Raw genomic sequence first — 23379 nt, 5'->3', positions numbered from 1 at the left:
CAAAAACTAAGAATCAAAATGGAGACCGTTTGGACCCGGGGTGAATGCCCTAACACAGCCATTGTGTTCTACTGAATACTTCGAAATATGACACATAAGCAATCCGACACAATTACAACAATCATAAACAAGGATCGAAAACATTTCTTCTAATCTAGTCGTCTGTTCTGAAAACCAGCCCATCAATATAGTCACTAGTTAGCTTACTCAGTCTACAGGCTATCCCTCAAAAGGTAACAGCAATTTAAGGCAAAACAAGCGAAGTTTTACATATAGAAGCAGTCTGTGTTTTATTTTCATGTAGGTCTCGTACTTTAAGCAACGAAATACCAACTTTCTTGTCCTACAAATAGATCAAAATCTTCAAATGAGAGAACACTGATATTAAGGTTCAACGAATTTATTATAATTTGTTTTTACCCTATCCAACCACAAAAAATCAAAACTACTAGCAAGTTATAATTGGGAATTCTAACACCAAAAACAGGCTAAACAAACATTCAATACGAAAAGAGAACTACCAACATCAAGAAATATGTCGCTGGACGTTCGAAAACGATTTATTAAGAGCGTGGCGTTTTAAGGATCAGAGAAGTGGACATTGAGAAAAGGTGGAATATCCACGTTGGGAGCATTTGAAATGTGGTGTTGGCGCAAAATGCTGTGCATATCATGGACTGAAAGGAAAAGGAAACTAAAATGGACCGAACGGAAAGACGTACTAAAGGACGCTAAGGAAGGATGGCAGATAATGATGATGATAGAAAAAAAATAGAAACAGCATGCTTGGCCATCTTATTCGGCACTCCGATTCGATCACCCTGTTGATAGAAGGAAAACTAGGAAAAAGAAGACCAAAGATAGAATATTTAGATGCAGTCACAAAGAGATTCTATCAAATTATAAAATAGCTCTCCCACGGGAGAGAAAAGTTTTAAAATTTCTCTGTTGCCCACCAACCAATGGTCGAGATGAGAAAAAAGCTAAAAGCCATACTCTTAATTTCAGTCGCCAAAACGACCTGTCATCCGGTATTTTTCAAGCCCTGATCACAAATGCTACCGTAGTTAAAGTGTAAGAATATAGTTTAATGGTTGAATCCTAAAGAAGTTCATCACTCACCAAGTATCAGGTCATTGTACACCACGTGAAACAGTTTGGTTTGTATGGTATGAATTTTCTAATTCTGAAATTGGAAGTGGTAGTCCATTTCTATTCTTCCAGTTTTAGTACAGACTAGAGATGGGATATATTCTTAAGATGCTTAATTGTTTGCACAAAACAGCTCCCCACCATCTATAGTGAGCAACGTTAAAACAGGAAGTATTAATAGCTGATTTCTCCACTTCTGGTTTGCATAAAAGGTTAAGAGAGATGTGGTACTTATTCTTAGAACGCTAAATCGACTTTTAAAATCCACTATCTATTATCGCTTTTGCTCCGTAGATCAATACTGAAACCGGAAGTTGCGTATTTCCATCACTTAAGATTTTAATCGAGAGTTAAGAATTGAGATGAAATGTATCCTCGGAATGCCTAGGAAACCATTTCTCGCTACTACCGTGTTTGTTCTACAGTGATCACGTAAAAACCGTTGTTCTATAGTTGATCACGAAATGGCTGATTCCCATTTGAATATCACCTCCATCAATTAACTCTGATTCCTAACCTTTGACTTTCTACATTCTGGCAAAAAATGGTGATCCACTTCTTGAGATTTCTTGTATCTCGGATGAATGGAGAGAAACACGGACAGAATAAATCCTACTTTAAATTCCTTAATAGAACAAGAGTTTGGATGATGATGAACTTTTAATAATAATAATAATAATAATAATAATAATAATAATAATAATAATAATAATAATAATAATAATAATAATAATAATTATTATTATTATTATTATTATTATTATTATTATGCATTATCTCGGAAACAAATTTTCGTCATTATAAGTTTTGCCGATAAAATTGAGAACGAATGTCCGGAAGTGAAATAATAATATTGTCAGAATGAAATTTTTGACAATCACTTTATATTATACTGCAATAGCACTAATTCATGGAAGTCCTTTAATAGAATCTGTTGCCGTTTGTGAGGATACGGTTATTCAGTGGTAGAACGCAAACCTCGGGTGCGAGGATTCGATCTCAGGTAATCTAAGTTAGTGGTGAACAACTTGACCTTGTGTCCTGAGTTTCCTTTTGCATTGCCAGTATTTCACAATCATTCACTCTCAATCAACCGTTTGCTTTGCAAAAAGAACAAGTGGAGTGTATAACTAACTAAAATAACTAAAATATTTCTATTAATTTTTGGAGCAGTTCACTCCTATGCTTAAAACCAAAGATTTATTATCATCATCATTTTGCCCAGTTTGGAAGTCGAAACGAAGAGCCAAGCGTTCTACAGACTTTTGTAAATGAACACAGAACTGTTGTCTGTCCCTTTAGAATGTGAGGCCTCGCACATGGAGACAAAATATCAGTAATCATAATAGTACATACACCGCAGTCAAAACCATTATTTGTGGTTGTTCTTGAACGACAAACCCACCTTTATAATGTAAGACATTACTTTTAGATTTTTACTAACAAAGATAGTTCTCCATAAGAATATGAACAATCCTTTCTTCTAACTTATTAGTAGTTTTATTTAAGGAAACAACCACCCTTGTTAGATCTGTATAATTTATGGACTATTCAATAATAGTAACTATGTCAATTAGTATTATATGACAAAAGTACCTTTTCCTTTAAGGGGTGGGTGGGTTGGTTGGGTGGGGGAGTTCCGAGCTTTAATTTTCTTGAAGAAGATACTATAAAAAAATAAACATTTAGCATATTACGCACAAAAAGCATGAAGCCATATGAGCTTGGGAGCTTCAACCTATCACTTTCCTTAAAATCCTGCGTGTGCTAGTGACTGCACGTATCGCTTGCCAATGACGTCAGGACAGTTCTATTTTCTCTAACAGAGAAAACTTAATTCTCTTTTACTACACTGAAAACTGTATTCTAATTACACAATTTGTTAGAAGCTATTGACGAAAGAAGACAAATGTACAAAGCAACTTTTGCTAATGTGCAATATCAAGTCCCGACATCAAATCTGCATCTTTTCATTTCCTCACGGTTCCAAACTCATAGACTTGAGTTTCAATATTCAGAAATGGTTGGATTTCACTTGTTTTGTTAACATGCAAACACGCTCTTGGAACTTTCATAGTTCCTGTCTTCTAACCATAAGCAAAATATCTTACACAAATGACACACAGGGAATTAAGTCTTCTAACCATAGGCAAAATATCTTACACAAATGACACACAGGGAATTAAAACTAAGAAAGACAAGAATCCCTAACTACTCACCCTGCAGGATAAGCTACGATTCCTGATTCTGGATCGCAATCCAAGGCGGCATTGCTTGAAACTGTAAGACCTAGAACTCTCTCAAGTTTCACCTACAAAGAAAAAAATAATTGGATTTTAATAAAGTGTGTTCACATAATGCATTACATCTATATTAGGCAGTCAGACTAAGCTTCTTTCTCTTTATCACTATGTTGCAATAAGATATATTGGGCCTAATGCAGAGTCGTTTTGATGTATGATTTGCGTCATACTAAAGGCCTGACTACTGCAGGAAACATACATTAGTCGAACTCTTTAGTATGACACTAATCACGCGTCACAACGACTCTGCATAAGGCCTATTAAATCTTAACTGATACAGTCGAAGTCTATCAGAAAGAATTATGGAGCTTGCTAATGGAATAGAACGTATTACGCTATGATCTGGTGAGAGGTTTTCGTATCCGAACTCAGCCAGGACCGGTTGAGTGGTCCTCCATCTTCTTAGAGGCGAGATAATATTTTGCGGAAAGCCTACCCTGTGGTGAAGGCTAATCTTATCTGATGGCCTGTGTACCCGCCAATAACACCAAATTCAAGCCTTAATTGTGGATGGGAGCTCATGTTAATAAATAGGCGCTGTCCTTCATAACCTCGGTGTTACACAAGGATATAAAAGACAAAAACTAGAACCAGAATTCCAGAACTTTTTTTTTTTTCTGGACCCATCTATTGCAGAGGCTGGATTTTAGGGTAATATTAACCTCCAAACACACAAATTGTTCAGTATAAAAAGGAAAAACAAAACTAATAGACAGCAAAGAGGATCATTCAATTTCATATTCTATTATTATGGGCAACCACTTTTTTGGTACTGTGTAGGTTGAATAGAAGCTAAGGAATTCTATAGATTTTAAACGTGATACAGAAAGCAACTTTTCTACATATCCTTCTATTATAGGCAACCAACATTTGTTTGCTACTGTGAAGGTTGCATAGAAGGTAGGGAATTTATATATTTTATACGTGATATGCATAGTCACTTTTCTACATATCCTTTTTATTATGGGCAACCAACAATTCTTTGATACTGTGAAAGTTGCATAGAAGCAACAAACGTTACAGCTATAAAAAGGGATATGAACAGCCACCGTTGTTTGAACTAATCAGAAAACACTGTATTTCGAAAGAAAGCAAGCAAGAAAGAAAGAAAAACATCCTACTGTAAGATTTAGCTTTTTTAAAAAAAAGATTTGTCTTGATCATACTTTACCTTGTAGCAGTAATAGTAGCACCACCAAGCAATAGGAAACCACAAAATAACTAAAGCGACTCAGATTATTAACTAGGAATACGGACTTCACTGTAGAAAATAACTCAACTGATATGACTAGAATATACAGTAGTAAGCCTGTGAGAATGTGAGGTAAAAGGAAGATGCGTAGTCTTTCTGTGTTCTAATTCAACGACTAACACAGCGACATGCTGTCAAAACAAATATTTCGCAATTTGTATGTTTAAAACAAATAGCTTAGAGAGACTGCGGGTTTAGGGTGACAAATCTTTTCAAATTTAGTTCCGTTGTTTTGTACGGAATAACTATTTTAATGTAACATATGCATAATCATAAAAATCAGTGATATCCTTAGAATATGGTTATTGGAACTTCTCATTACACGGTTTAACACGCAAAAGACAGGAAACATTCAACTACTTCAGTTTTCTCCCCGGCAACTTCATGATTAGACTGTCCTACTTCCTACCTCTTTGTTGCATAGAAGAGACACGGACTTTTGATTCGTATCGTAAAAGTGCACGGAGCTGTGCAGTCACGAGACGCCATAGGCGATCATGCTCGAAAAATAATAAGCTTTTTTATATTCTAAGAACGGGCAGAGCCACATTATCACGGAGTGACTATGCTATAAAATGGTTGCTCACACGATCTGTCAAAAAGGTCAGGGTTCGATCTGAAGCTGCTTTACTATGGTTCAATATGAACAATGAATAATAACACCCAGTTATTGTAATGAATAGTTCAAGTTCATGAGTACATGTCCAAATTAATAGCTAAAGAGATCAAAGAGCTCAGAAAATGGAAAATACAATTAAAACTGCAGAAACATGAGAATATGAAAAGATCTACTGCAATAGTCTACTTAAAAGTGCTTATTTCCATACACAAAAAATGTAATTTCTGTACCAACGAATAGTTAATAGTTTGTGCTTAAACACGTACGGCACTATAGACTGGAGTCTACCAGACCGAAGTTGAGAATGCTCAAGAGAAATAAGCTAATTATTCTTGGTGATTACGAGTAGAATGCCCTATATTAGTATATTCCAGCCAGTCACCCTTTCAGACCGCATTTTTATGTGTCAAGTAGGAGAGACTGCGTGTTGTAATGAAATTTCGGGCCATGTTGAGGGTAGACTGTCACTTGAAGGTTCACACGCCTGCCAAATTGGTCAGAAAGCAGTAGCCACCGAGTAGGAGGCAGTTTTTTCTTGTAGTCAAGTTGACGGAAATCAATGATTAGTACGACAACGGCATTAGTCCCAAGCAGTGACGTAATGCTAATTTTTTAGGTGAGTATACGCTCCATCCCTTGTCACACACACACACACACATATACATATATATATATATATATATATATATATATATATATATATATATATATATATATATATATATATATATATATATATATATATATATATCGGGTGTTTCAATGCTATTAGTTTTTGCACAATTAAGATTTGAAGTTCAAAGTTCGTTAAAAAAATTATGAAATATCCTTGCTTCTAGGCAACTCACGCTGGCTCTCTGCGCGTATAGGTTGCATAACAAACAGGATATGTATATGAAGTAACATGAGAACTCTGAATGGAGAGCTATGTTTTGGTGAACAGTTACCTATCAACCAGAAACTAAGAAAAAGATTACCTATAATGCTATAGATCAATTTAAGACCTTACTTATCTCTCTGCGTTAAGTAGGTCAGGCTGCAGAAGAGGTTGTACTTGTGTGACTGGTAACTATAAGAAGAAAAAAATGACTTGGACCCATGTTGTTTCCGCCACCTTGCTCATTCCTTTTGTTCTATCTATCACTTGACACTTTCAAATGATGTACTTAATGTACACATATCTTATTTGAGTTAAAATGTTGAGTACATCTGGAGAAATTTAAGATTGAACTTTTGAATTTTAACATTGTAAATCCGTTGAAAACCGCAGCCTACTGGCTGCTGTAATAATCAGGGCCATAACCAAGAAGAGATTAATCGCCCTCAATCTGTAGTTTGTCCGTCCTGCAGCTTACAGCCTCTCTCTTTCTCTCTCTCCCAAATTGCGTTTAGTTGTTCTTTTGCTGGAAGAATGAATTTAGCTTTCTTCTGTCGGATCATTATTGCATTAAAATAGAAAAAGGTTAATTTTGGTTTCATTGGCGCATGACCGTTTTAGAATTGATAGATTGAGTGACCCAGTAGCCTAAATACCAAAAGCAATAATGTCGAAATTAGTATCCGTATAATTACTAATATCGGCCTTATTGCTGTTGATACTTAGGCTGCTGTGTCACTCAACTATTCAATTAAAACAATGACAGTTATGTCCCAATGAGCAAATAATTAATGACTCGAAACGTTAATAGCTAAGTATAAAGAGTAGACAAATGAACAATACAATAATAAGACCACCAGCTGTTTTCATGAAGTACCATACCTAGAACTTAGAATTTTAGATGTCTTGGAAAAGCAGAAATAAACTTAGGTTATACTACTGTCATAAGTTCAAATCTAGTCTTTGTTGTGATCTTCAGACACGAAGCTTTCTTTTGCTCTAGACGACAATTTCAAGCCAAATTTAAACCGAATTAAGCATATGATGCCTGCGAAGGCGTTATGATCTAATATTTTTCATGTTTGCAACTTGGTCCGATAAGGTGTTTTTAATTAAACGTTTAGTTTTTCATCAAAAGCGATGCAAAAGAGCCGCTTCGACCAAACAACAAATAGGTACCTTGGAGAATTTTTTCGAGGCCAATTTAGGGTTGAATTAAGCCCTGATACCTGTGCCGAAGTTAGAGTCGGGTAGTATCGGTATACCCATCTAAAACTTTAGTCCAATAATTTCTTTTGATTCGAGGTTTAGGTTTCCCGTCAGGACAGGTTTAAAAATCACAAACGACAATCTTTCCGAGAGAAGTAGCTCAAGTGGTAGAGCGTGGCTTCGCATTCGGTAGGTCGTGGGTTCGATTCCTGCTGCCAAAAATCCTGACTGGAGTTTTCCTCAGTTCTACCAGGAAAATGGCGGGATAGTACCTACTAAACAGGCCCTGGCCGATACTTCCCAAATCCTTTCTATTATTATTATTGTTGTTAAATACGCAATATAAAATGACCTCTGAGCTGTATCTGGCGATTGTTAAATAAATAAAATAAATATGCACCCTGAGAAAAAAGGAAAAATAGATAAAGACAAAAAATGCTATTCTTCTAAAGGTATTTCCTAAAAGAAATAAAAGCTGTGAACTAAGTTTTTTGTTTTTATTAAAACCGAGGAAGCAAGTGGGAAAACCCGCAAGTCTAGCTCTTCTAGTTAGATTACAATTTTCGTGGTCAGACATTTTCTCAGATGTTGAAAGGCGTTTCGAGTATACTGTCAGACAAAAGGTTTTGAAAAGGATGCTGCCTAGACTGATAAGCTGATGTACTATTCCAGCACTCACTTAATCTGTCCAAAGCTTGGAAAGACCAGTCAGGATGGCTGGCTATCGATTTTTTAAATAGTAGAAGTGCTCAAACAGCTGTTTGCAGCGAAATTTAACCCTGGGATCGGTCACACAGATGATTCCAATAATAATAATAATAATAATAATAATAATAATAATAATAATAATAATAATAATAATAATAATAATAATAATAATAATAATAATAATAATAATACATCGGTCAAGAAGGTGTGAAAAAGCTTTTGCAGGTCAGATATTCTAAGAGAGCTTTTTCTTCATTCGTACCAGGCAAATGTCGGAATAGTATCTAACTTACAGGCCCCAAGTACTCTCCTATCCAATGCCTTTAACGAAGGACGTTATCCATCTGACATCTTCATCATCAAGCTGGAGATGCCATAACAACCTTTATAATGTGAAATAAATAAATAAATAATATACTTATGTCTTTCTCTGAAGTAGTAGCTGGCAAATTAACATATTCTTTGGATTTTTCTTCACTATTTCTCAATGTATTTGTTTTCACATTTTCGTAAATGTAATTTACACAGCTATTGTCTCTTTTCCTTTTTAACTAATTTTCTAGCACCTTCTTGGACACATTGCAAATTGCGAAGCAACTCTTAATTCGTCAACCCACAAAGAAAGTTTAAACCTTTTGGATTTCCACTTTTTGATGTAAATTTTAGACTATCACTGAAACAGTTACTGCTTCCTTGCTACTTATCGTAGGATCATGGTTCAGTTTCCTTTCTTTCTTTTTTTTTTTTTTTTTTTTTTTTTTTTTTAAATAGAACATCACTTTCCAATGGTACCACTCGCTAGTCCGTATTGTACACTAGAAACGAAAAGAGAGGGAAAAACCTGGAGCTTTTTCGATTTTTTCAAAATTTTTGCACCCACTTTTATATAATATAATGCATATTCAACAAATTTACTGCGTCATTACTACTTAGTCTAGCATCGTGGTTCAAACGCCATTTTCTTCAGTATTATGCGCCCTTTCCAACGGTACCATCACATGTCCGTATCGTACACCTGAACCGGGAAATTCGGGAAAAACAGTATTTTTTCTGAAAAATCACCCTCTCGGAATATTTGCACCCCTCGGGCCCGGGTTCAGGTAGGGGTCTCAAAAACTTGAGAAATACTGATAGATGCACACAATCCGTATGCAAAATTTTAATCTCTTGGAAACTAAGGGTGAGATTTTTTGAAATTTCCCTAAAAGAAAAAAGAAAAAAGAAAAACAAACACCCCTAAGCTCCACTTTGCACCGCCAAGTTTATCATTCCGATCCAAAATTCATCTGGGGTGTTCTTTTGTTCATGAGTGACTTGACAAATAAAAAAAAAATCGGGTTCAATACGCATTATTTGAGCTTAATAAGCGATTAAACACATATTCCATGGTACCGATAATTACCATAAATCCCCAAAGGTTAAACACTACTAAGCAAATATTTTCGAAGTGACGGCTGTATCGAAATGATCAAAGATTGTTGTGACATGCTCATACGCTACAAGTCTTTCCTGACTTTTGTTTTTTACACCTTCCTGTTAACAAATTTTCTTCAATTTTTTTTTTATCTGAAAGAAAATGAAACAAGAAAGAAAAAAATGTTTATTTTTAACCCGTCCCTTTTTTGTTCAGTAGGTTGAGGAAAAACTACTACTAGTACTAGCTGCTGAGTATTTATCGAAATCAATAGCTCCTTTCTTTGATGTTAATTGCGGCTACAAATGAGCAGTACTGATCCGAGGTTCACTGTTGTATTTGGCGGTATTGGGAACGACGGTGAATGCTTCAAAATAGACCGACGATAGGTCATATGTTTTGTTATTTTTGTGGAGGCCAACGATTTCTTGGTGCAAATATATTCATTTAATTTCCTCTTAACTCAAAGTAAATACACACTTTTTCGGAACCTCCTTCCGCGATCGGAAAGAAACTGGTTAGATCTCATATTGCTTTGCTCAAATTGTATCCAATCAACAAAATTTGAATTTGGAAACTAGGAACAACGCATGTAACATCTTGAGAAAAATTCACTGCATGTTCAGAGCGTTGTTTTCCATTATAGAAGAGGTTCTCCGAAAATTTCATTCCCACGCCCGAAAAACGCAAATATTTTAAAAGAATTTAGACATCATTAGCGGTAACAGCCTGACGACCAGTTTTTAGTGAGATTTTTTTTTTTTTTAATAAAGTACATGAAAAGCAGTTGTTTGTTCCAATGATGTGAATATACTATTGATCGAATGTAGCGTATACCCGCGTACTTCCTAATTTTTTAGGTGGCTATACGATAGTTTCAAAAATTAGAGGTGGGTATACGCCGTATATCCGCGTATACCCTCCATTACATCCCTGGTCCCAAGTAACTTAAGTAACAGAAGTATTCAGGTGAGAAAATCAAGGGGAAACCAATACTATCGTCCTTAGTTTGCCGGCAAAACAAAATAATTCGAGAGATAAAATGTGCCCTATTCAGGTTCAAGTTTCGAATACTGATGTTTCTCCTTTAAATTACTAATATAATCTAACACACGACACGAAAGAAAAAAAAAAAAAAAAAAGCAAATAATGAATATATTGTAAAATTTCAAATATGTTATACATGAGGCCTTATTTAAATCAGCCCTCCCTAATTTTCTTCTTTAGTTTACTGACAACTATGGAACAATAAACTATTACATCCCACCAGGGGCGGATCCAGGACCGACTTCTGGGGGGGGGGGCGGTGGGTTGTCATACTGCTACTTTTAAGGGCTCTAAACGTTGGGATGTGTTTTATTTATATATATAAAATAAGAAAGTTTCCTCTTCTGGAGGGGCGACCGCCCCGATCGCCCCCCCTGGATCCGCCCCTGCATCCCACCACAACTTTAACGGCTACATGAATATTCTAAACTGTATTAATGATTTTTTACATACTATTTACAACGTTATGTATAAGACATAGAAAAGCTGAATTTAAATAATTTATATTATTTACATAATAAAAATAATTAACAACAACCAATAACTAAACAAGGAGCGCTACACGAGTTAACTTTCACTTTCTTCCTGATCATATCAATTGTACCCATTTATTGCAGTTAGTCTCCCATTATAATACCATTATTTCATTCTTGTTATTGAAAGTCATTGAATATATTTAGCTATCGTTTAATCATTTCGTTAATGATGCACTGAGTGAAATGTCTCGAGGCTTTCTCTAGGTACAACAAACTGAAAATTATCTGGAAAACAAGAGTAACTATTCTTGATTTCCATGAATTATATTATCAAGGCGAACAAGAGTGCCTGCAGGCCAACAATTAATACGAAAACATACTAATTCTATCGACACGAAAACATACTAATTCTATCGACAACATCCTAGTATGAATAGTATGGATGAAACGGGTTATACGCTTACGTCACTATTAAGTTTTTTGTAAATTTCGTTTATGAAAGTGCTCTCAAATTGCACGGAAATTCAGTTAATAGGAACGTCAGTTTTGCATGCATTTTCTAAATATTCATTTTAAATTATAAGATCAAAATGTCTTAATTAACTTTGTAGGGACCTAACACATCCAAATTATAAAATGCAGAAAGGAGAAAAACATCCTTTTTGGTGAGACAGAATGAAGAAATGGGGCCACATTATAAAAGCAATGGGTATGATTGATTATACCGAACCATTTAGATCGTCCAATGTTTTCAAAGTTGCATGTTTTCATTTTACTCTTTTCAGTAAAAAAATGTGCATTTTATAAAAGGTTTGTTTTTGAAAGCCGATTCTTTTACGGTTATTTCTGGTTTTTGTACTAATACTTTTTTTTTTTTTTTTTTTTTTTTTTTTTTTTTTTTTAATGTTTAATCAGCTCTTGAAATCTACCGTAGCATCACACTGTAAATCAATGATAAATGACAAAGCACTCCTGTATGTGATACTGTACATGCCAACTCTACAGCATTTTTGGTTGCATAACAGAAAAGGATAAATAATTAGAACACTCATAACGAACTTAATTTTACAGTAAAACAACAAGCTAAAGTGATTATATATATATATATATATATATATATATATATATATATATATATATAAGGATATTTTTATTACTTGGACTATTTATTCGTTAAGTATGACACCATTATTAATACTATGAAACATTGTAATCCTTAAAGGAATCAAGAATCTGCATAGTTTGTCAGTATTGCTAAACATTTGAAACGATTGCGTATCTAAATTAATATTGAATAATTTCAATGATTTATGAAAAACTTAATTATGAACACTTCCGGCATTGAAAATACCTGTCCTTCAATAGCAGGAAGGACAACATTTCTTTACACAATCAGCTATTTATAAATTACATGATTATGCAACTACAAATATCTAGTCTACACAGAATGAAGCCCTCCCACTGATGTAGTGGTTAGTGTGTGTACCTTTGCGCACGTAGCCCCGAGTTCGGTTCCTGGTGGGAGAGCCTCAAAATCTAAGTGCCCCACGGTGGTTTTGAATCCACCTTAAACTGTACGCCCACATCTCATATAGCCTCGCTGCTGAAAAGTGACGCTAAACTTCAACAACCAAACCTACACAGAACGAATATCTAGTTGTAATAATTAAACATACAGTACATTTAAATAATGATTATATATATATATATATATATATATATATATATATATATATATATATATATATATATATATATCCATAATTATTAGCAGCCAAATTAGTAAAACTCTTTTGAGCACTTTGTGAGGTTAACTGAAAACTACAGGGATATAGTAGAAAACTCCACTCCAGAAAGTTAAGAATTTAAAGGTAACGTCATTATGTACTCGTTATATTTAATTATAACCGCTTTATTTGATTAACTATTACATAAAGCCACCTTTTAATCTTTTTGAGAAAAATTCACTCAATCGAACAATTATAACAGTACACGAAACATATTAAGTTTGTTTTACTCTTATTACATTTGTAAACTGAAAACCCCAAATACTTTTTAAATACGAGATTGGTTTTCCATTATAAATACATCATCATAAAGGAAGGCTATTGGACAGGTAATTTCATGTATATCCATAACGCGCAATTAATTACTTCACATACGACAAAATGTCACTGTACATTAGATATCTGAAGTACAGAAATTTGATTCATAGAACATAATTACTACTAAGTGCAGATATAATACTGCGAAATTTCCTCACGTGTCTCATACTTTTCACATTCATAGCTATACTAAGAAAGAAATTCATGTCATATCACAAAACACAAGTAATTGATATTGATTTCAATACACCGATTAATAAGTAATAATAGACAACAAATAAGTGATACGAAACCTTCGTTATTATCTTGCAGGATGTATTCCGAAACAATGTAGGTAGACGAGAATGAGGTTCTGATATTTAGTGACCCAGTTTCTAATGCCTTCGCCAGTGACGGGTAAGAATTCTGATCTTCCTTTTCCTAAAGACGAGAGCGATCAGACAGCGTAATCGAGTTATCTCTTTACAGATACACTTTCATTCACCTTCTTTCACCCAAGGCAAAATAACTTGAATCCTTTCCAAATAGGAATTCGCAACGTCATATCCTTTAATTGACTTCTCAACTTGCAGACAAATTACTGTTTTCAACTTGTAGACAAATTAATGTTACCTTATATTACTTCATTAACTAATGTTTGTATTTCAAGAATATGAATACCTACATTCTAATGTATACAGGGTGGACTATTTATCTTGATGCGCTCTTGTAACTTCTGAACTAACAGAAAACGCTGAATTTTTGTACCATGTAAATATCGGCTAAGGAACATTATTTGGCATATTCTGTGACAGTAGGAGATTAATAGTATTGCCAACCAAACAAAGTTGCATTGACCTTTGCCAAATGGCAAATGGCGTCAGGTTCTTTCATATTTCAAATTTACATACAAAAATAAAACTTGTGCACGCTTGTTATGCAATGTTGCAAACTAAGGATGCTACAGTGTCACAAATCTCGAAAACAACCAAGTTTTCGAGGGTTTTACAACGGTAATAAACAAGTGAGACGGGCGGGGTAATGCACATCGAAAGTACATTAATGCCGAATACTAAGGCCATCATAACAATGTAGCAATTTCGAATAAGCACAAACGTAGCTACAAGGAATTTTTCTAAAAAAAAGTATTTGAAGTAAGTATCACATGGTTTAATCAGGCCCGCAACCAGCCACAGAGGTTTGGGGGCCAGGAATGTTAGGGGGGGCCAAGCCATTAAAAGTTCTCTTACAAATAGCTAAATTGTTTTTGTATTAATACAGTAATAGCATTTTGTATTAAGGTCTGGAGGGGCCACGAAAAGTTATGGGGGCAGGCCCCCTAGCCCCCTCTGGTTGCGGGCCTGGGTCTAATTACGCGCATGGTTTGCAAAGGACGTAAATATTATAATGCCGTTTACAGCAATTTGATATTTCAAACCATTCGCGAGATATGAAAAAATGGTAAAGTTTTATATATTGCTTAAAATGGTGTATCTATGGAATTTTATAAAACAATTTGTTTATTTTGCTTCTATAACATTACAACCACACTTTTTTGGTAGGTGTAATTCCAATCCAACAAATGTTCGGAATTACATAATTTTAAGCAACGTTACAAACTAACAATTTTTACCATATGTCCAGAGCAGCTCGAGAGAGAAAAAAATGCTGTAAAGGGAATTGTGATTCTCACATGTATTGAAAACCATCTATGCAATTGAATGAGGTACTTATTAAAGCAGTTTATCGAAATGAAGGTTTTTGAAAAAGTAAAGTTTTCCATCCCTTGTAACTTTGATCATATTCATTCGAAATTCGTCATATCATGATTAAAGTATTAGACCCTAAAGTACTTCGGATATACACTGCCCCACGTGTTTCACCAGCGTTATTACTGCTATAGAGGCCATCAAAATTCGGATGCTTGTGATACTGTAGCGTCCTTAGTTTCAGTACTAAATAATAAATATAATATTTTAAGTTTTCATTTAACATGTAGATTGAAATCTGTAATAACCTGAGGTAATGCCATTTGAAAGAAATAAAACTATATGTTGGACTAGCAATACTGTTAACCTTGTGGTATCGCAGGGTATGCCAAAGAATGTTCCTCCTGATTATGTTTGTATCGAGTTTTCTGTTCATTAGTTTAAAAGTTAAAAGGCTGTATCAAGATAAATGACCCACCTTATATATCATAGACATTTCCATAATAGGAAAATAGATCACTGAATGTTTTATGGAGTGTGTTTTTGTGTGGACTAGGAACAGAACTTTGAAAATCAGCAAGAAAAAAATTGAAGGCATTTGAGATGTGTTGACGCAGAAAAAAATTTAGTGCGCAACCTAAAATAAAGATATTTTGGCCACGCTAAACACAAGAAGAAATAAGATTGGCCCTCTTATTCGCTATTTTACAATGCACTCACAATGCTGAAAAGAAATTTGAAGAAAGATAGGAAGAAAAAGAATACTGCTTATTCTAACACCGAAAGTACGTATAAGTTAAATAAAAATAATATCTAGCCAAACTAAACATTTAGTATGAATAATCTAAGTTAAACTTTCGTTAAAATATAGCTGCATTCATCACACACACTTTCTCAGTTATCAGATCATAATATACGTACGTGATAAAGGCAATGAGATATTGCTAAAACTACATAGATTATTCATTAAGTGTTCACTTTGGCGAGATTTTAATTTTTATTTACGAAAGACGGATGTAAAACGAATACGTCCATGTTCAAAATTAGTTAAATTATAAACAGACAATCTTTTAACTAGGAACACTTGTATGCTGTTGTTAAGAGCTTGTTCTTATTAAACATTGAATTAAACATATATTCAGAGCAAGACTATTTCACTAACACATTTGGTACCTTCAACCTGACAATCGACTTAACTGAATATCCACAAAGCGACACACTTGTTTGACTTTATTATTATTATTAATAGTGTAGCCTATAATTTACTTTAGAGTAGTGACTCTATGAAGTACTGAGCATTGTTGTTGCCACTGGAGGTACAGACTTTTAACACATTCTGTCTAAAAACTGACTTTAAATAATTATCAAATACTTCAAAATTTTTCAATTCTAAAATTTCGCAACACATTCTATGGAACTACCTGACATAACTGTGTCGCGACATACCGGTTGGGAACCATTGCCCTAAATTACCATTTACTGTCAAGTAATAACCCACTTTATCCTTTCCTAAGACTATTAAATCGATCCTTTTCCACAAGGCCAAACAAGCAAGATATCCAAGTCAAACTATATAATCGCTTTGAATGTCTTCGTTGTTGTCAATAGAGTAGAAAATCAGCCACTTTATTGACCCAACCCTGATTCATCTCCGCAAGGTAGTGAACTTAGGGGAGCTTCCATTCTGTTGACATGAAAATCAATTCTTAAGAGTGGTTTCAAGTTAATACGAAAAAAAGGAAAACTCTTTATACTCACGATCAATATATCACATTAGTCACACAACCATGTTACACAGCAATCATCACACGCCCACAATATTTTCTATTCGGATTACGGTTGTTTTCCTTTAAACTGTCTGCGACTGTCAAATACACGGATTTGAGACAACAAGCAATCAACAATAGAAACTACTGAAAATTTTCATTTTTAATGTTTGCTCATCCATTTTGTCTTTGTATCAGCAGCATAAAATTATCACTACACCTAATTAGATAACATGTAACAGTATTGTACGCAGGTATTTATTTGGGGGAGTCCGGACCCCCAGGACCCTCTCCCTGCGTTCGTCCCTGATATGTAATTTCCATCATCTTAGACTAGCAAACATGTATTTGCACATTAACATGTCTATTAATGTACTGTTACTTTAAGTTTATTCCTCATAACGAGACTGCGAGATAAATTAGGTATATAAGATAGAAAAGTAGAAGAAAAAACATTAATAGCACAGTAAATCAGAAGGAATTTAAATTATCCACAGAAAACAAAGATAAAGTGACGTCAAATTTATATAGGTAAGCCGGGCAACATTCACAAACTTAAGATCCAAATAAATGATACAACTATTTGGTCTAGGAATTAATTCGTGCGGGTGGACAAGAGATGGCGCAACGAACGGAGCGTCCCACAGTTCCGTGTATCCACACATGTGTTGCAAACCCCTGTCATCGCGTATCGTTCGTAGTATAGGGCAGTGGATTAAAGCGTCAACAACACCAGTTTGTAGTTAAGTGAACATGGCGCAATTTGTGCCTGATAAAGTGTTTTTGCGGGGTGTCCTGCTGCATTACTTTAACATGCAGAAAAGTGCGACTGAAAGTCAACGTATTTTGGTGGAAGTGTATGGTGACCATGCTCTAGCTGAGCGAACGTGTCAGAAGTGGTTTGCACGGTTTAGAAGTGGTGATTTCGGCTTGGCAGACCAAGAGCGAGCTGGACAGTCAAAAAAATTTCAAGACGAAGAATTGACAGCATTGCTCGAGCAGGATTCGTGTCAAACGCAGGAACAACTTGCAGCAGCATTAGGCGTTGATCAAACAACAGTCTCCAAACGCTTGAAAGCCATGGGAATGATTCAAAAGATGTCACATTGGGTTCCACATGAATTGAAAGACAGAGACGTTGAAAGACGAAAAACCATTTGCGAACTGCTGCATCAACGACAGAGCAGAAAGGGGTTTCTGCATCGAATTATTACGGGTGATGAGAAGTGGATCCATTACGAGAACCCTAAACGAAAAAAGGCCTGGGTGAAACCAGGTGAACCAGGTCCATCACAACCAAAACGAGATATTCACTGTGCAAAGGTTATGCTGTGCATATGGTGGGATATGAAAGGTGTGGTGTACTATGAGCTGCTGCAACCGGGTGAAACTATGAATGGAGAACGTTATCGACGACAATTAATGCGTTTGAAGCAAGCTCTGGCCAGAACACGACCAGAATGGGAGAACAGACATGATAAACTTATTGTTCAACATGATAACGCTCGCCCACATGTCGCAAAACCGGTCAAAACCTATTTAGAAAATGTCGGATGGGAAGTTTTACCCCACCCGCCGTATTCACCAGACGTTGCTCCTTCGGACTACTACTTGTTCGATTGCATGAACAACGATTTGATTGGACAGCGGTTTACTTCTTCAGAAGATATCGAAACATGGGTCTCTGACTGGATCGCTTCCAAGGATGAGGACTTCTTTCGCCACGGAATCCGTACATTGCCTGACAGATGGGCGAAAGTGGTGGCTAGCGATGGACAATATTTTTCTTAAGGTATTTATGTATTTTGTGTTTGTACTACAGTTTCAATGTGTGCGTACCAACCGCACGAATTAATTCCTAGACCAAATATTAAACGTCAACGAAATAAATATCCACACCATTTCCGAAAAAATATCCCCGAATTAGCATGTTTCATCTATTAATATTTATCCAACAAACTAAACGGCTTGGAATATACAGCTGACCAAGATGAAAGAAATTCTACTAAAATGTTGTGAACTATTCTGAAACGCAATACAGACCTATCTTAATTTTCTCTGTAGAAAAATTACATACTACAACCAAAATTCTGTAATATCAGAAAAGAATGAAGTGTAGGCATACACGAGGAAAAAATATGAATCATTATTACATTCCTTGTTAATCGTAACAAGTGAACGACGTAATAAGAGAAACATATCCTGCAATTGTCATTGATATTAAACACATCTGCGTTTTCTGCCTCCCTTCTCCACCCATAAGATAATGAATCGCCAATTTATCAATATAAGATAAGGAAGTAATTGTTTGATTTCTCAGTAATTTCCAATATGGCTCATAATGTTTCTATACAATATGGATGTCAATGATTTTCTCTAAAGTTTATGAATTACATTACTTTTAGCTTACACACAGTTACTCTTCTGAGAGCATTCTGATTACCTTTTTTCATCCATATAAATTTAGAGTATTAAAAAGTGTCAAAAAATGCCAAAAACGTTTTAAGGATATTTCTGCTAATATTACTACGTTACACAGAATATTCCATTAAATTTCTATTAAGATAGTTTGCATTTTCCGAATTTTGAAGATGGCAGTCTTGTATATTCTTAAAAAAATATCCTTTAACAATATTTAAAGAGCTCAGTCAAAGTAAGTGAACAAGAGCCAGAAAAACTGCACGGTCTCTATTTTCAACAGTCAAGAAAGTGCCACGAAAAGCTAAAAAATACAATCCGGAAAACGGAAGTGCTGTAATTGCGGGGCTTCCGTGTTTCCATGGAAACAACGCGTTAATTGAAGAAACCAGCAAAATATTCCATGTTACCTAGTTACTTGACTTTCATTTTACATAAAATAGCATAGACTTTTTCCGGTTTAATGGACACTCATCTCACTTTGAAATACACACATTTAAGAGAGGATTGTATCTCATTTTAAACTTTGTTACACGACTCATTACTAAAGTGTTGAATCTACCGTTGTGTGCAGATCTTTAGGGGGAAAAAAGTAGGTGGCCTTAGTTTCTTTTAAAAGTAAAAACTGCACATTAATGTCAAAGTATCATACATTGTTTGATTATATGACTAAGAACATACGTGAGAATTACACATACTACTTAGAATAATTTTTAAGTATATCTGTTGAATTTTACTTCTCATTTGCGCGAATATATTTATTCTTGAATGTAAGCCTAAGGCCTCCATCAGTCAGAAATCTAGAATATTATTTTTAGAAAGCATCTGTTGGCAAAGCACGAAAAACAAGAAAATAGAGGATTTCTCTCAACAATACTAAACACATCCCTAGAAAACCCGACGGACACGAACAGGGCTCAAATCCACTTGACCAATGAAAGCACAATCGCAAAAGATTATTATATTCATCGAATATGTTTATTTTTTAAATGTTCTGATACTTATTAAGTCATTTTCATCGAATAAGACCAAGTTAACGTCCCAGGAGGATCGTTTATAAGCAACGGAAGTAATACGAATCAGATACAATAAATTACTGGAGGAATGGGGAAATAATACCTCAAGCAACCCCATGTTTTCTTTTTAACGGAACCTACAAGATTTGAATGGAATCATACCCGACTTGTCGTTCTAGAAGGAACTCTACAGAAAATCAAATAGTCTCATTTATCTAAATACTAAGCTCCTGGCTTTATATTAAGAGGCAGCTAGAGTGGATATAATTAGTACGCATTAAGAGCTTCGATTTAACACATGTCATTAACACTTTATTATATATTACTTAACTTCCCTAAAAGTAACAAACACTAATATTTTCGAGATGAACCAATACTTATTACAAGCTATACAAGATGTATAAAGAATTGCAGAGTCTAATTTGCTATTCGAATCGATATTACAGATTGCCTATTGAAGATTTGCCGTAGTATTCAACAGTAAGAGCATCCTTGACCGACAACCAGCAGCTATTATATATATTAGATAACAATAAAATTAAATATGTAAACAACTGCGTGCGACGCTACAAGACTACGCAATCGACAATCAAGGATGCTGATTAACATACCACCTCTGTTCACTCCAACATATTTCTCAATTGATAGTTGAAAAAAAAAAAAAAAAATACATTGAATAGGCTTGTCGTTAAACCAACAAATGTTAAGAAAGATTATTCACTTTCTCCGACGGACTACCTACACAGTTTGTTGTTACTTTCAATCTTACGTATGTCAACGAACAGGTTTTTTTGAACTTGACCAACTTACAAAGCGGAATGTAAAAACAGTGTAATTACAGAAAAACAACAATCCTTAAAGCGCAATTCGTGATGAGTGACGCTTCTTCACTGTACATAAACAATCAGGACTTAGAATACACGAACAATTGCCAAACATAAGGCGCCTATACACTTTTAATATAGTTACTGTCAATTAAATAGCTACCTACAAATATTCATTCTAAAATGCGGATCGATCTTTCAGGAAAGCATCTCTTATTGTTTTGTTTACTTAGCTTAATGCCCTTTTTTTTAGTACCTAGGCAGTATGAAACATGAATCTACAATTAAATGTGTGATTCGATCTGCATGCACTCCTATCAGTCCAAACCCGAACCAAGACCAGGAACGATTATTACTTACAAAGATATGACTACATATAAAATAGGAGAAAGAACGAAATTCTCAAGCTTAGCCTGATGGAATTGACGACTCTGTTAATCAAGAAAGTAAGCTTATTTTGTTCAAATAGACTAAATACGCTTTATTATGTGTAATATAATAATTTTATCACAACGACACAAATCTCGTATCAAATAACTTTTTTATATATATTTTTTCAAAAATATTACGGCAAAAATACTAAACATTTCTCTGGTAATTATAAAAGTACTTAGAAAATACTATTACATGGAACATTTTGTGCTGTTGATACTCTTGAGCGTTTTGTACTCTTAGCACTGTTAAAGAATTCAAATTTAAATATGCAGGTGGCCATAAGTCACTTAACAAAAATGTATTTGAAATGAATTATTTATCAACTACAAAATTATTTGGTCTAGGAATTAATTCGTGCGGTTGGTACGCACACATTGAAGCTGTAGTACAAACACAAAATACATAAATACCTTAAGAAAAATATTGTCCATCGCTAGCCACCACTTTCGCCCATCTGCCAGGCAATGTACGGATTCCGTGGCGAAAGAAGTCCTCATCCTTGGAAGCGATCCAGTCAGAGACCCATGTTTCGATATCTTCTGAAGAAGTAAACCGCTGTCCAATCAAATCGTTGTTCATGCAATCGAACAAGTAGTAGTCCGAAGGAGCAACGTCTGGTGAATACGGCGGGTGGGGTAAAACTTCCCATCCGACATTTTCTAAATAGGTTTTGACCGGTTTTGCGACATGTGGGCGAGCGTTATCATGTTGAACAATAAGTTTATCATGTCTGTTCTCCCATTCTGGTCGTGTTCTGGCCAGAGCTTGCTTCAAACGCATTAATTGTCGTCGATAACGTTCTCCATTCATAGTTTCACCCGGTTGCAGCAGCTCATAGTACACCACACCTTTCATATCCCACCATATGCACAGCATAACCTTTGCACAGTGAATATCTCGTTTTGGTTGTGATGGACCTGGTTCACCTGGTTTCACCCAGGCCTTTTTTCGTTTAGGGTTCTCGTAATGGATCCACTTCTCATCACCCGTAATAATTCGATGCAGAAACCCCTTTCTGCTCTGTCGTTGAAGCAGCAATTCGCAAATGGTTTTTCGTATTTCAACGTCTCTGTCTTTCAATTCATGTGGAACCCAATGTGACATCTTTTGAATCATTCCCATGGCTTTCAAGCGTTTGGAGACTGTTGTTTGATCAACGCCTAATGCTGCTGCAAGTTGTTCCTGCGTTTGACACGAATCCTGCTGGAGCAATGCTGTCAATTCTTCGTCTTGAAATTTTTTTTTGGCTGTCCAGCTCGTCTTGGTCTGCCAAGCCGAAATCACCACTTCTAAACCGTGCAAACCACTTCTGACACGTTCGCTCAGCTAGAGCATGGTCACCATACACTTCCACCAAAATACGATGACTTTCAGTCGCACTTTTCTGCATGTTAAAGTAATGCAGCAGGACACCCCGCAAAAACACTTTATCAGGCACAAATTGCGCCATGTTCACTTAACTACAAACTGGTGTTGTTGACGCTTTAATCCACTGCCCTACACTACGAACGATACGTGATGATAGGGGTTTGCAACACATGTGTGGATACACGGAACTGTGGGACGCTCCGTTCGTTGCGCCATCTCTTGTCCACCCGCACGAATTAATTCCTAGACCAAATATAAAATCCTTACAAGTTATATCCAACTGTTCTCTATCATTTTCAATGCATAAATTACATCAAAGACAGAACACGCTCAAGTTCCATAAGTTTCATATTATATATATTATATATATATTAGAGAGAGAGAGAGAGAGAGAGAGAGAGAGAGAGAGAAATTCTGTATCCATTTTTAAGGTTCGAGCATACGTTCATCCTTTGACAACTTTCTATAACGTAACTGCCAATGAAACACGGTTTACATCTTTTATATATATCATTTCTTACAACGCATTATTCACGAACCACACCATAACGTGTTGTTTTGTAAATTACCTATTGGTACCGAGAACTGAATAATTACTAGTGTTAAGTGACTTATGGCCCACGATGTATTGACGTTGGCTTCAATAACGAATTGTACAAGAATGAAAACTATTTTAAAAGCATTGTCTAGTTCACCGACTAG

General features: G+C 35.3%; 1 protein-coding gene across 7 annotated transcripts in view; it reads right to left on the bottom strand.

The window, feature by feature from the left end:
• Window positions 1–23379, bottom strand: part of Wdr62 (WD repeat domain 62) — a 439571-nt gene that overhangs the window by 159208 nt on the left and 256984 nt on the right. For all 7 annotated transcript variants that reach the window (XM_081728141.1, XM_081728142.1, XM_081728146.1 and 4 more), the window contains one exon: window positions 3372–3463. In XM_081728141.1, coding sequence (XP_081584267.1) covers window positions 3372–3463 — 92 coding nt within the window. The remainder of the gene's footprint in view (window positions 1–3371; window positions 3464–23379) is intronic.

The sequence above is a fragment of the Thermobia domestica genome, chromosome 10, assembly GCF_964235325.1.
Source record: "Thermobia domestica chromosome 10, izTheDome1.hap1.1, whole genome shotgun sequence".
NCBI classification, from domain to species: Eukaryota; Metazoa; Arthropoda; class Insecta; order Zygentoma; family Lepismatidae; genus Thermobia; species Thermobia domestica.
Note: the sequence above shows the minus strand (reverse complement) of the source record. Positions and strands in the feature narration are given on the sequence as shown.